The following is a 12893-nucleotide window of genomic DNA, read 5'->3' as shown; positions in this document are numbered from 1 at the left end:
GCGCCAGGGACCCAGGTTCGGTTCCAGCCTTGGGCGACTGTCTGTGTGGAGTTTGCACATTCTCCCTGTGTCCATGTGGGTTTCCTCCAAAGATGCACAGGGGGATTGGCCATGCTAAATTGCTCATAGTCTTCAGGGATGTGTAGGTTAGGTGCATTAGTCAGAGGTCAATGTAGAATAATAGGGTAGGGAAATGGGTCTGGGTGGGTTACTCTTCAGAAGGTCGGTGTGGACTTGTTGGGCCGAAGGGCCTGTTTCCACACTGTAGGGATTCTATTCTATCCTAATTCCAATGCTCTGGACTGACAACCAGTCAGCAGAATGATGGCTGGTCTGTCAAGGATTAAAGCAGATCTGGTCAGAATTTTACATGGAAACATAGAAAATAGATGCAGGATTACACCATTCGGCCCCTCGAACCTATACCACCATTCAATATCATCATGGCTGATCATACAACCACAGTATCCTGTTCTCACATTCTCCCCATACCCCTTGATCCCTTTAGCTGCAAGGGCCATGTCCAGCTCCCTCTTGAATAGATCTAACGAACTGGCCCCAACGGCCTCCTGTGGGAGAGAATTCCACAGGTTCACAACTCTCTGAGGGAAGAAATTCTTCCTCATCTCAGTCCTGAATGGGCTGACCCCTTACCTCTAGTGATTTTGGCCTGCATTCACTGTTAATACTCGACTGGAACTGACAACAACTTTGGGAGTCAGCGCATACGCGGAATAACACGGAAATCCAGAAGCCGCTGTCAGTGATTCCATGGGATTCCAACAGGGGAGACTCTGCAGATGTCCATCCAGACTGCTAACCTGAAGCAGCATTGGCGTCACAGAAACCTTTTCTTTCACATTGTCAGTCTGGTTAGAAGCAGCTTGGAAAACATTATATCTGATCAAATAAGTCAAAACTGGGTTTTCAAAACAACATTCTAAGTTAATAATTTCTACTAAGCAGTCCCGTTGATCCTAAAACCTAATTTCAGATTCGGTGCGGCTGAGCTATGATCCTACTGAATGGCCTACCCATCCTCACTTTGTAATCAGGTCTCAAGGCCTGTCAAATTATCCTTTGCAACGGACGGGTGGATGGTGTGGAGGGATAATATCGGGTAAAGGCAGGAGATTAGCACTAGGTATCAAGAACCAGCACAGGCATGATAGGCTGAATGGCCTCTTTCGGCACTGCAACAATTCTGTAAAGTGCCATAACTTTAAACAACCCACACTTTTATGGTAATGATAATATCAGCGTTTCACTATCTAAAAGACGTGTAATAAAACTGAAGGATAGTCAGCGCTTTTAGTGACAGAGTTGCAGTCTGTGGGAGTATCTCAATGTGGCTCAGCTTTCTCATTGACATCTCTAAGCTGTTGTTCCAATGGGGCAAATCCAAGCCTCAGAGATTGTTAACTCCTTTCAGGCAACTGGCTTTGGCTTAATGACTGGCCACAAAAGTCAGCTGTTGGAGTCGAAGACGTTGCTAGATTGGTTACATGAGGCTGGAATCTGCACACTGTCCCCGATTTTGAAGTCCAGGGCGCCAGATCAATTTTGATAATTCTACCCCCCTACCCCCTCGCACTCTTCTCAATGAAGGATACGCATCTTGCCCAGTCTCTCCAGCATCACCTTCTGAACTCTTCCACCATTGTCTGGTGGATGTTTCAACTACACCCCCTACCTCAGTCCCTCCTACAGCATATCCATTGACCCTAGAGGCAGCAGGACAGGTAGATAGAGTGATTAAGAAGGCACGTGGGATACATACAGCAGAATCATACAGCATGGAAACAGACCCTTTGGTCCAACTTGTCCATGTTGACCAGCTATCCTAAGCTCAGCAACTTTGAAGGAACAGAATGCTGAGGCACTGAATAGAAAAGCAGGAAGGTTGTGAAGGAACTGTGTAAGATGTTAGCGAGAGCATAGCAAAGTATTGTGTCGTCACATTATCGGAAGGATGCGATGGCATGAGAGAGACACTAGGAGATCAGCCATGATCCAGATAAGTAGTTGTACAGGTTCAAGAGGCAGAATCGCCAATCCCTGCTCCTATTTTCTGTATTCTACATTGCAATTCTGTATTCTACATTGCAAAGATGTGATTTGATCTGGGAGTGCTAAGTTGAATCTGTAACACTGTAGAAGTGTCGGAGATCAAGGTGAGTTTATGGGAGAATTTGACTGCGAATTAAAGGATCATTGAGGATGTCGCTTATAAGGGATTAGAAAGCCATGTAGAGAAAAGTGGAAAGAAAGGATCTCAAGTTGGCAGAATCACCTATCCCTGTTGCTGTTTTCTGTGTTCTATGTTGCAGACGTCACCCTGCAGCTGTACAGGACTGTAGAGATTTATAAAATCGTGAGGGGCATGGATTTGATGAAACACAAAGGTCTTTTCCCCAGGGTAGGGATGACCAAAACTAGAGGGCATAAGTTTGGGTTGAGGGGGCAAGTATTTGAAAGGGACCAGACGGGCAGCTTTTATATGCAGAGGGTGGTGCGTGCATGGGATGAGCTGCCAGAGGAAGTGGTGGAGGCTGGTACAATTACAACATTTAAAAGGCATCTGGATGAATAGGAAGGGTTTACAGCGATATGAGCCAAATGCTGGCAAATGGGACGAGATCAATTTAGGATATCAGGTCAGCATGGACAAATGGGAGAGAAAGGTCTGTTTCTGCGCTGGCTAACGCTGTGACTCTAAATTACAAGGGACAAAGGGCACTCTCAGAATCTGCTCTCTCAGCTGCTTTGTTTTGTTAAACACAAAGCCACACAAATTTCAGGAAAAGAAATCCAAACGTTGGAAAACCCCTGGACAGCTGCAGTCACTAAAATCGCAATTCCATCTTGGAGCCTCCTCTCTTGGACTTGGCAGGTCAGACCATGGAAATGCCAGAACAAACCAGATCAGCTTCAGCCATCTTTGCTGAATGGGGAGCTAGCTTACACAGATCACGGAGGGCTCAAATGTCTTTCCTTCTCCAGACTTTGTGAATGGTTCTGGCATGGTGTGAGCTCACTGTTGGCTGCCACATGCCTGGATTGCATGCAGTCAAGCAAAGAAAAGATTTTTGAAATCCCGCTCTGACATCAGTCACAAAGTTGCCAAGGCACGTCAATGATCGGAGGGAGGATTGTGGTAAACTTTAGGCACCTCTGACTTTCCATCTGTTCATTTTATACGGATGTTGGGTGGATGAACACTACACAGTTGTCATAAACATGTTGAGGGTCATACAGGCCGTTTCCTGTGCTTTAAACAAACAAGAGGCATTCTGGGTAAAAACCCTGCCTCTTAGCGATAAACTCTGATTTCTGGGAGGGGTTCCATAACATGGCCAACTAAATTGAGAATCAACCTGCAAATCGCATGGCAACAATGGATGGCGAGAGCATGAGAGATGCTCAGAAAAGACACATAATGGTAAGTAATCAGAACTCGGCCATCACTATCCACAGCTCCCGATTACAAGCTTGAAAAATGCACATGTTGCCACAGCAACCCGAGTGACGTGTACCATTGCAGTTTCGGAGAGGTGATGGGTTAGTGGCATTATTGCTCGATTATTAATCCAGAGACTCAGCTAATGTTCTGGGGACCCAGGTTCAAATCCCAGCACAGCAGATGGGCGAAATTTGAATTCAATAAAAATCCAGATATAGGTCCTAATGATGATTGACCATTGACAGGAAAAACCCATTTGGTTTACTAAGGTCCTGCAAGGAAGGAACTCTGCCATCCTTACCCAGTCTGGCCTGCATGTGACTCCAGGCCCGCAGAGTCTCAAACTGCCCTCTAGGGATTGGCAATATTCATAGAATAGAATCATAGAATCCCTACTGTATGGAAGCAGACCATTCAGCCCATTGAGTCCACACCAACCCTCCGAAGAGCGTCCCACCCAGACTCACCCCAACCCTGTAACCCTGCATTGCTCATGGCCAATCCACCTAAGTTGTACATCTTTGGACTGTGGGAGGAAACCAGTGCACCCATTGGAAAGCCATGCAGACATGGGGAGAATGTGCAAACTCCTCACAGACAAGACACCCAAGGGTGGGATTGAACCTGGGCCCCTGGCATTGAGCCAGCAATCACTTTCCCAGCGATGCCCACATCCCATGAATGAATAAAATAATTCCCTAGCTGGGAGAGCTTGGAGCCTCTAGCACACAGCCAGCCCCCCTCTGTATCCCCCAAAACCACCAAAACCAAACGTTACCTGACGGGCCACCACTTGCTGCAATGCATTCTGACACTTGACGAAGGTGGGGTCTCTCATGACCACCATGATGACAGGCATCCGATGGTCCACCAGTGCCAAGGGCCCGTGCTTCAGCTCTCCAGCCAGGATTCCCTCCGAGTGCATGAAAGTAATCTCCTTAATTTTCTGCAACACATAGTTATAGAGTCATACAGCTCAGAAACACAACCTTCGGTCTAACTCACCGACATCCCATTCTGACCTAGTCCCATTTGCCTGTATTAGGCCACATCCCTCTCAACCCTTTCTATTCACGTAGCCATCCAGATGCCTTTTAAACATTGTAATTGTACCAGTTTAAAAAGAGCCAAGCGTTCATTTTCACGGTGTATACCGGTGACACTGAGAGTGCCTCACAGTACCATGTAAAAGGAAATACATTACTCATACTTATTAGTGATCAGCCGAGGACAAAATAAGGCATTTAATAAATTTGCTGCTCTTCACATTATCTTTATCATGGCTTCAAGACAACACCTACACTAACAAGTCCTCTGACTTAAGAATATCACGGCAAAGATTTTAACATAGATATGACACCAACTCAGAAGAGCTATTGAAAGGTGTTACCCACAGTGGAATTGGTCTCTCTGCAGAATTGATTGGCCCTGACTGAAACTTGAGCGTTACTCACCAACGCCCCCTCCAGGCAAGTGGCATAATGATAACCACGGCCCATAATGAGCACGGACTTCTGCTGATACAGCTCGCTTGCTAATCTCTGGATCTCCTCGTCTGAGCTGAGAACTTCCTTTATTTGCTCTAGAAAAACAACAGTCAGGGAACAAAAACAGTAATCAGGATTACTGTCAAGCAGCAGCTGATGTTTCTGTCTGAAAAGCAAAGGAAAGGGTTCTCTTTAACATGAGATGCAGCAGTGCACTCTCAGCAGCAGTATGGGGCATTGTAACCTGCCAAATAAAAGTTTTCAACCACTGAGTATTGATATGCATCCAATGCTGCAAAATATTATTATAACAACTTGCAATTATATCATCCTGTTGCAAAGAATCCCAAAGCGTTTACTAACTCTCAATCCAACAGTTCCCAAACAAAGTGAGTTTTGGAAGATTAAACCAATGCATCAGCTATCTCACTCGCCACTTATTTTAAGACCCTACGATGAAGCCCATCAGGACTCATTGCTTGTTAACACGCAGCTCCAACAATGCGCTCCGTGTCACTTCTCTGGTGATTGTGATTTTTCTGTGTTCCACCCTCTCTTCCATTTCCCAGAAGCAGCTGGAAATGGGAGGGATGAACTCTACAAACCCAGGGCTTTAACTTCTCTCAGAGGGAAAGTGTTAGAGGTTATCACAGGGCATGTAGAGTCATGTTGAAGTTGTACAGGATGTTAGTGAGACTGCTTCTGGAATACTATGCCGAGTTATAGTCACCCTGTTATAGGAAGGATATGATTAAAATGGACAGGGTTCAGAATGCGCTTTACCAGGATGTTGCTGGTAATGGAGGGTTTGAGTTATAAAAATAGGCTGGGACATTTTCCACTGGAGAGGAGGAGGCTGAGGGGTGACCTTATAGAGGTTTATAAAATCATGAGGAGCATGGATAGGGTGAACAGCCAAGTTCTTTTCCCTAAGGTGGGGAATTTCAAAACTAGGCGGCATTGTTTCAAGGTGAGGGGAGAAGGTTTTAAAAAGGACAATGAGGGGCAATTATTTTTTCCCCACAGAGTGATAGATGTTATCACACAAAAGGTAGTGATTTTGGAATATTGCCTACAGTTCTGGTCACCACTCTACCAGAGGGAAGTGGATTCTTTGGAGAGGCTACAGGAAAGGTTTACCCGGATGTTGCCTGGTATAGGGGATTTGAGCTATGAAGAAAAGTTGGATAGCCTGGGTTTGTTTTTACTGGAACGCATAAGGGTGAGGGTTTATAAGATGGTGAATGGCATGGATAGAGTGGAAAGTATGAGGCTTTTTCCCAAGGTGGAGGGGTCAATTACTGGGGGACACAGGTTCAAGATGTGTCGGGGGGGGGGGGGTGGGGGTAGTTGAAAAGAAATGTGAGACACCGGTTTTTCACACAAAGGGTGGTGAGTGCCTGAAATGCACTGCCCGAGGAGGTGGTGGAAGCAGGCACAATAGCAGCATTCAAGCAGCCCCTGGACAAACACATGAATAGGAAGGGAATAGAGGGATAAGGATCCTGTAAGTGAAGACAGTTTTAATATGGAAGGGCAAAATGTTTCGACGCGGGCCTGGAGGGCTGAAGGACCTTTTGTGGTGCTATATTGTTGTGTGTGTAAAATGAACTGGCAGCAGAAGTGATGTATGTGGGTACAGTTATAATGTTTAAGAGACATTTGGATAGGTACATGAATATAGGACATAGAACAACGAACAGTGTTTGGCACAGTGGTTAGCACTATTGCCTCACAGCGCCAGAGACCCGGATTCAATTCCCACCTCAGGCAACTGTCGGTGTAGAGTTTGCACATTCTCCCCATGCCTGCGTGGGTTTTCTCTGGGTGCTCCGGTTTCCTCCCACAGTCCAAAAATGTGCAGGTTAGGTGAATTGGCCGTGCTAAATTGCCCCTTAGTGTTAGATGTAGGGGAATGAGTTTGGGTGGGTTTCTCTTTGGAGGGTCGGTGTGGACTTGTTGGGCCGAAGGACCCGTTTCCACACTAAGTAATCTAATCAGGACAGCACAGTACAGGCCCTTCAGCCCTCAATGTTGTACTGACCTTTTGTCCTACTCTAAGAGCAGACACACCTACATACTCATCATTGTATTATCTAAGAGTCGCTTAAATGTTCTTAATATGTATCTGACTCTACTACCACCACTAGCAGTGCATTCCACGCACCCACTCCTCTCTGTGTAAAGAACCCGACCTCTGACATCTCCCCAAAACTTTCCTCCAATCACCTTAAAATTATGCCCCCTTGTGATAGCCATTTCTGCCCTGGATTATAGAGTCCTGGAAGGAGATGAAAACTGAAATTATTGTGAAAGCCTTCAAAAATGTGGAATTTCTAATGCTTTAGATGGGACGGAAGATGATTATTTATGGTCAGATGGAAGTGATGACAAATCAGTTGATGATCCCCTTGAGTGTGCAGATGAAAATGAGCCATACAGTGAGATGTTTGACCCAGACGACTGGAATGAATTATTCAGAGGTGCAACTGATGAGGACAGTGAATCTGAAGGATTCCAATGGACTTTTACGTGTACTGGTAACTTTCGTTTTAAGCAACAGTCCCTGAATATTTGAGGGGGTACGGTGAGAAGAGCTTTTTGCTGCGAACATTAGTGTTTTGATGTCAAGTGTTTATCATATATTATTAACAGCTTCATGTGGTCTTTGGTTAATAAAATATATCAAAATATTTTTCTGTTTTTACTGCTCCTCCGATTTTATTTCATGAATCGTGTGTTGTACAAATACCCCGGTAGACAGCCTGACCACTTACAAATATGTCTATTAACTTTTGCATGTATGTGTAGACCTACATGCACTTTATGGTACTGGTAACTGAATCCAGTATGACCGGACTGTTCTACTGCAGCAGGCAAAATGGAGACAGCTATTTTGTAGATAAATGGCCATAATTCCTTTCCATTTTGTTGTTTATTATTTTATAGTGTGTTCTGGCTCTTGTTTGTCCATTTTTTTGACTCATTCCAATCATGAATTTCATCCTCTCGAAAACAATACCTCGTGTATAAGTCGCTCCCCTAGAATAATGGCCTCAACTGCAAACTGCAGAGAAAACATGTAGCCACATATCTGCAAATATACCTCACTAAAATTGTTATAGGAAGAATATGATTAAGCTGGAGAGGGTTCAGAAGAGATTTATCAGGACATTGCCAGGTATGGAAGGTTTAACTTATAAAGAAAGGCTGCGACTTTTTTTCACTGGAGCGTAAGAGGTTGAGAGGTGACCTTATAGAGGTTTATAAAATCATGAGGTAGATAGATAGGGTTAATAGTAGTTGTCTTTTCCCTAGGATGAGGGATTTCAAAACTAGGGGGCACATTTTTTAAGGTGTGAGGAGAAAGATTTAAAAAAGACATGAGGGGCAAATTTTTTTATACAGGTAGTGGTTTTGTGTGTGGAATTAACTTCTTGAGCAAGTGAAGGATGCAGGAACAATGACAACATTTAAAAGACATTTGGATAACTACATAAATAGGAAAGGTTTGGAGGGATATGGGCCAGGAATGGGCAGGTGGGACTAACTTAGTTTGGGATTATGTTCGACATGGACCGGTTGGGCCAAAGGGTCTGCTTCCGTGCTTTGTGTGTGACTCTACATTGCAACAGTAACCAAGAAATGTACACATTCAGAGGAAAGATTCCACCGGGAACGTCAAAGCTAGTTAACGTTGTTTTTGAGAAGTGCAGGGCTATAGCTGAATTCCTTTCTAACATTGCTGCAAAATATGGAATTGCAGCAAGTTTAACCCCTACCCGAGAAACACAAGCAGGATTAGAGAACGCTGGGTGTTCTTGCAGATATTGGTTACCTGGAAGATTCTGTAGGCCCTGAATAATCTCCTTGCGTCGCTGCTGCATGGAAATCCGATCCTCGGACATCATGAGGGCAAACATCACGAGAGCCACAAACTGGCTTGTGTAAACCTGGAGAGAATAGAATGTGGTAATAAAGTGACTCGTTTGGTTTCACATTTTATCAGGAATAGCACTTTCTAACCTGATTTCAGTTCCCAGCAGTTAAAAAAAAATCACGTTCTTGAGAACGATAAAATACCCCATCTGGTTAAGGTATTTGTCACAAATTTTGAAAATTTATGCCTTTTATTTCCTCTCAAAAAAGACTACAGTTAAAGCCCAAGGCACTGCTGCCTCACAACACCAGGGACCTGGGTTCGAATCCAGCCTCAGGCGAGTGCCTACATGGAGTTTGCACATTCTCCCTGTGTACGCAGGGGTTCCCTCCAGGTGCTGTTGTTTCCTCCCAGTCCAAAGATGTGCAGGTCAGATGGATTGGCTGGGCTAAATTGCCCAAAGTGACCAGGGAAGTGTGGGGGAGGTGGATTAGCCTTTGGAAATACAGAAAGGAGGTAGGGTTTGGGTGAGATGCTCTTCGGTGGGTTAGTATAGAGTCGATGGGCTGAAACACCATAGGAATTCTATGTACCTTTCTGGAGGGGAGATTAATGGGCACAATTTTTGCATTTTTTGTATTCCAAAAGGTTCAGGGAAGATTTGCTGGGATTGGAGGGTTTGGAATCGTGAGGGGCATGGATAGAGTGAGTAGCAGGGTCTTTTCCCTAGGGTGGAACTTCATGGGACACCCTCAAAGTCTCAGTGGGTGAGGCATGGCATTCCCACAGACACCTGGGAATCACTGGCCCAAGGCCGTCCAAAATGGAGGAGGAGAATCTGGGAAGGCGTGGGAAAATGCCAGACGCAAACAGCGAAAGGAGTGCACCGCCGCAACAATGCCCCACCCACCCCTTCCCGTGCCCACCACCTGTCCCAGGTGTAACAGAGCCTGTGGTAGCCGCATTGGTCTGTACAGCCACATAGGGACTCACCCTCGGAGTGGGAGAGAGTCATCCCTGTCTGTGAGGGACCGCCGATGAATGAATGAAATTCTCTAGGATGGGGCAGTTCGAAACTGAGGGGTATTTTTAAGGCGAGAGGAGAAAGATTTGGGGAAGACATGGGAAGGGGTCACTTTTTCCACACAGATGGTAGTTTGTGTGGGGGGGGTGAACTGCTAGAGGAAGTGGTAGAGGGAGCTACATTTACATTTAAAAGAACTTGCGTAGCTTCGAGGGAAATGGGCCAAATGCAGGCAAGTAGGGCTAGTTTAGTTTGGGAAACTAGTTCGGCATGGACAAGTTGGACTTAAGGGTCTCTGTCATAATGCACTGATAGAGTGGGAGCACTTCCACACACAACAGGGGGGGGGGGAAGATGTTTGGAACTCTCCCACAAATTTTTTTTTTAAGATTCCCTACAGTATGGAAAGAGGCCCTTCAGCCCAACAAGTCTACACCGACCCTCCGAAGAGCAACCCACCCAGACCCATTCCCCTACATTCACCCCTGACTAATGCACCTAACAATGCGGGCAATTTAGCATGGCCAATTCACCTAACCTGCACATCTTTTGGAATGTGGGAGGAAACCGGAGCACCCGGAGGAAACCCACACAGACACGGGGAGAACTTTCAAGCTCTACACAGACAGTTGCCCAAGACGGGAATTGAACCCGGGTCCCTGGCACTGTGAGGCAGCAGTGCTAACCACTGAGCCACCATGCCACCTCGGCAGTGGATTAATTATTAATGTTAAATCTGAAGTAGATACATTTTTGTTAAGCAACATTATTAAGGGATATGGGCCAGAGGTAGATATATGGAATTAGTCCAGAGGTGACAAACAGGTTCAAGGGGCTGAATGGCCTAATCCTGTTCTTATGGTCCTATTGGTTTATTTGGCAAGCTCCTGAACCACAATAGCATTCAGGAAGCATAGCCTTTGGAATGTGATCAATAAACTAAGAGAACCCCAGGCTGGCACTCTCCACTTGTTTTGGTTAGAAATCTACACTCTGAATATCAACCAACCCAGATCCCCTTGGTGGCACTACCAGGGTAGGCGGTGCACACAGTGTAGCTGGGCAGTGGTTGCAATTAGTCAAAGCTGGAAGAATCATCCTCATGGTTCGGAAAACACGTGTTTTACATTACGACCTTCATATTCTTGGAACAGTGCATATTTTCCGAAAAATGTCATCACCCAGATGCCTCTGCTCATCGAGTGATCCTGAGACAGAAAGGTGGAAGTGAGCAACTGGGAAAGAGTTGCAAGACCAAACTGTAGTGGGTTCCCTTTGCAAGCTCTGGGTCAGCTTTCTGCTGGTGTTACTAACTAATGGTGCTCTGCACGGGAAAAGGAAACCATTAGCCCGAGAACTGGGACTAAGTGTTGTGAAGGGCTACTGCAGGTCACAATAAAGAGAGAGAGATACAAAGCTGTAAATATACTGGAGGCTACCATAAACAGAAATTTAACTGCAAGCAGATGTGCTCAGAGCGGTCAGAACCCTCACAGGGATTGAATCACCAATCAGCCTCTGGTTCACATTAATTACAGGAAGCCAAATCTTGCTGAATACGGTCTTTATTGTGTAATCTTCTGTGCAGTCACAAACTCCTCACAACACCAAGTTCACATCGACTGAAGTTATTTTTAAGCAACCCTTCACTTCCCTCCCAATTACTGGCAAAACTGATCTCAAACAAAGTTTAAAACAAAAGCCAAATTTTCTTGATTCAAGACTGAAAATTTACACCAGAACATGACGCCAGAATGACTGTAGCAACCACATTTACGTAATCGACCAGAAACTGGTCGAGTAGAAACTTAACTTACTGCTCTGTCTCTTTGAAACCAGAAGATGATGGGGTTCAAACTACCAGACCGGAGCACATCAATCAATGGGGACAGTACGGCAGCACTGAGGGAATGCTGCATTGCCCAAGGTGCTAATTTTTTGTAATGGAACAATGAAATGCCTGCTGTTTGGTCAGGTAGGATGGTGAAATTCTAGCCTCTCAGCGCCAGGGACCCGGGTTCAATCCCATTCACTTTGCACATTACCCTACAGTCCACATGGGTTTCCTCCCACAGTCCACACGCGGCTTAGGTGGACTGGCCCTAAGTGCCCCACTGTGTCCAGGGACGTGCAGGCTGGGTGCATTAGCCTTGGGAGATGCAGAGTTACAGGGATTGGGTTGGAGGCTGGTTCTGGGTGGGATGCTCTTCGGAGGGTTGGTGTGGACTCGATGGGCTGAATGGCGTGCTTCCACACTCTAGGGATTCTATGATTCCTCCCTCAGCCACCACCATCCAAAGTCACACTGGAAGAACGGTGCTTATGTGTCAAGCAGCTTGGCTAGTTTACCAACATTGCTTGGACAGTGAAAAGTTCAAGCATCTCAAAAAAAAAGCTTTTCTTTAAAATCAGGAGCTTTCAGCTTCCACCCCAGTTCAGATTTCAGGAGGGGAATTTCTCTGACATTCTCTGCTACTTTCACACTCGATTAATTAGTTCCAGCCTCCATATTCTGAAGTCCCACTATCTCAGGCCAGCCTGCTACTCGTCTGTTGCCATGGTGACATACCCCACACTGCACACGGCAACACAAGTGTCTCTCTGAGGCTCTGCCAGATCAGAACATGCAATGACTCTGTGCACTCCCAGTGTTAACTGGGAGCCCAGAACTCCTGTAGCACGTTAGGCAACCAAGGAGGAGATGGAGAGTTGATTCTGGATTTGCAGAGAACATAGTGTGACCAAGGGTTATCATCAAACACTATAGTTACTGCAAACATTAGTTTGGACTCCGAATAGTGTAGATTACATGAGAAGGTAATTACCTCACTGCACACGGGTTTCTTAATTAGACACTGGCTTAGATTCATTTTCCTGTCCCTGCCATTTAACGTACAAAGGTCACAGGGATTTACACAAACAGCTTGCCCCGTCACTGGGATTTACACAAACAGGATGCCCCGTCACCGGGATTTACACAAACAACGTGCCCCGTCACCAGGATTTACACAAACAGCGTGCGGCCACATGACCTGAACA

The 12893-nt window shown here is 45.6% G+C and overlaps 1 protein-coding gene across 3 annotated transcripts in view; it reads right to left on the bottom strand.

Annotated features, from left to right (window-relative positions):
* LOC140484625 (glutamine--fructose-6-phosphate aminotransferase [isomerizing] 1-like) overlaps nucleotides 1-12893 on the bottom strand; it is an 84486-nt gene that overhangs the window by 6498 nt on the left and 65095 nt on the right. For all 3 annotated transcript variants that reach the window (XM_072583154.1, XM_072583153.1, XM_072583155.1), the window contains 3 exons: nucleotides 8789-8903; nucleotides 4918-5045; nucleotides 4242-4409 (listed from right to left, as the gene is read on the bottom strand). In XM_072583154.1, the coding sequence (XP_072439255.1) occupies nucleotides 4242-4409; nucleotides 4918-5045; nucleotides 8789-8903 (411 nt within the window). The remainder of the gene's footprint in view (nucleotides 1-4241; nucleotides 4410-4917; nucleotides 5046-8788; nucleotides 8904-12893) is intronic.

The sequence above is a fragment of the Chiloscyllium punctatum genome, chromosome 13, assembly GCF_047496795.1.
Source record: "Chiloscyllium punctatum isolate Juve2018m chromosome 13, sChiPun1.3, whole genome shotgun sequence".
NCBI lineage: Eukaryota > Metazoa > Chordata > Chondrichthyes > Orectolobiformes > Hemiscylliidae > Chiloscyllium > Chiloscyllium punctatum.
The sequence above is the reverse complement of the archived record's forward strand: the minus strand, read 5'-3'. Positions and strand labels throughout refer to the sequence as shown.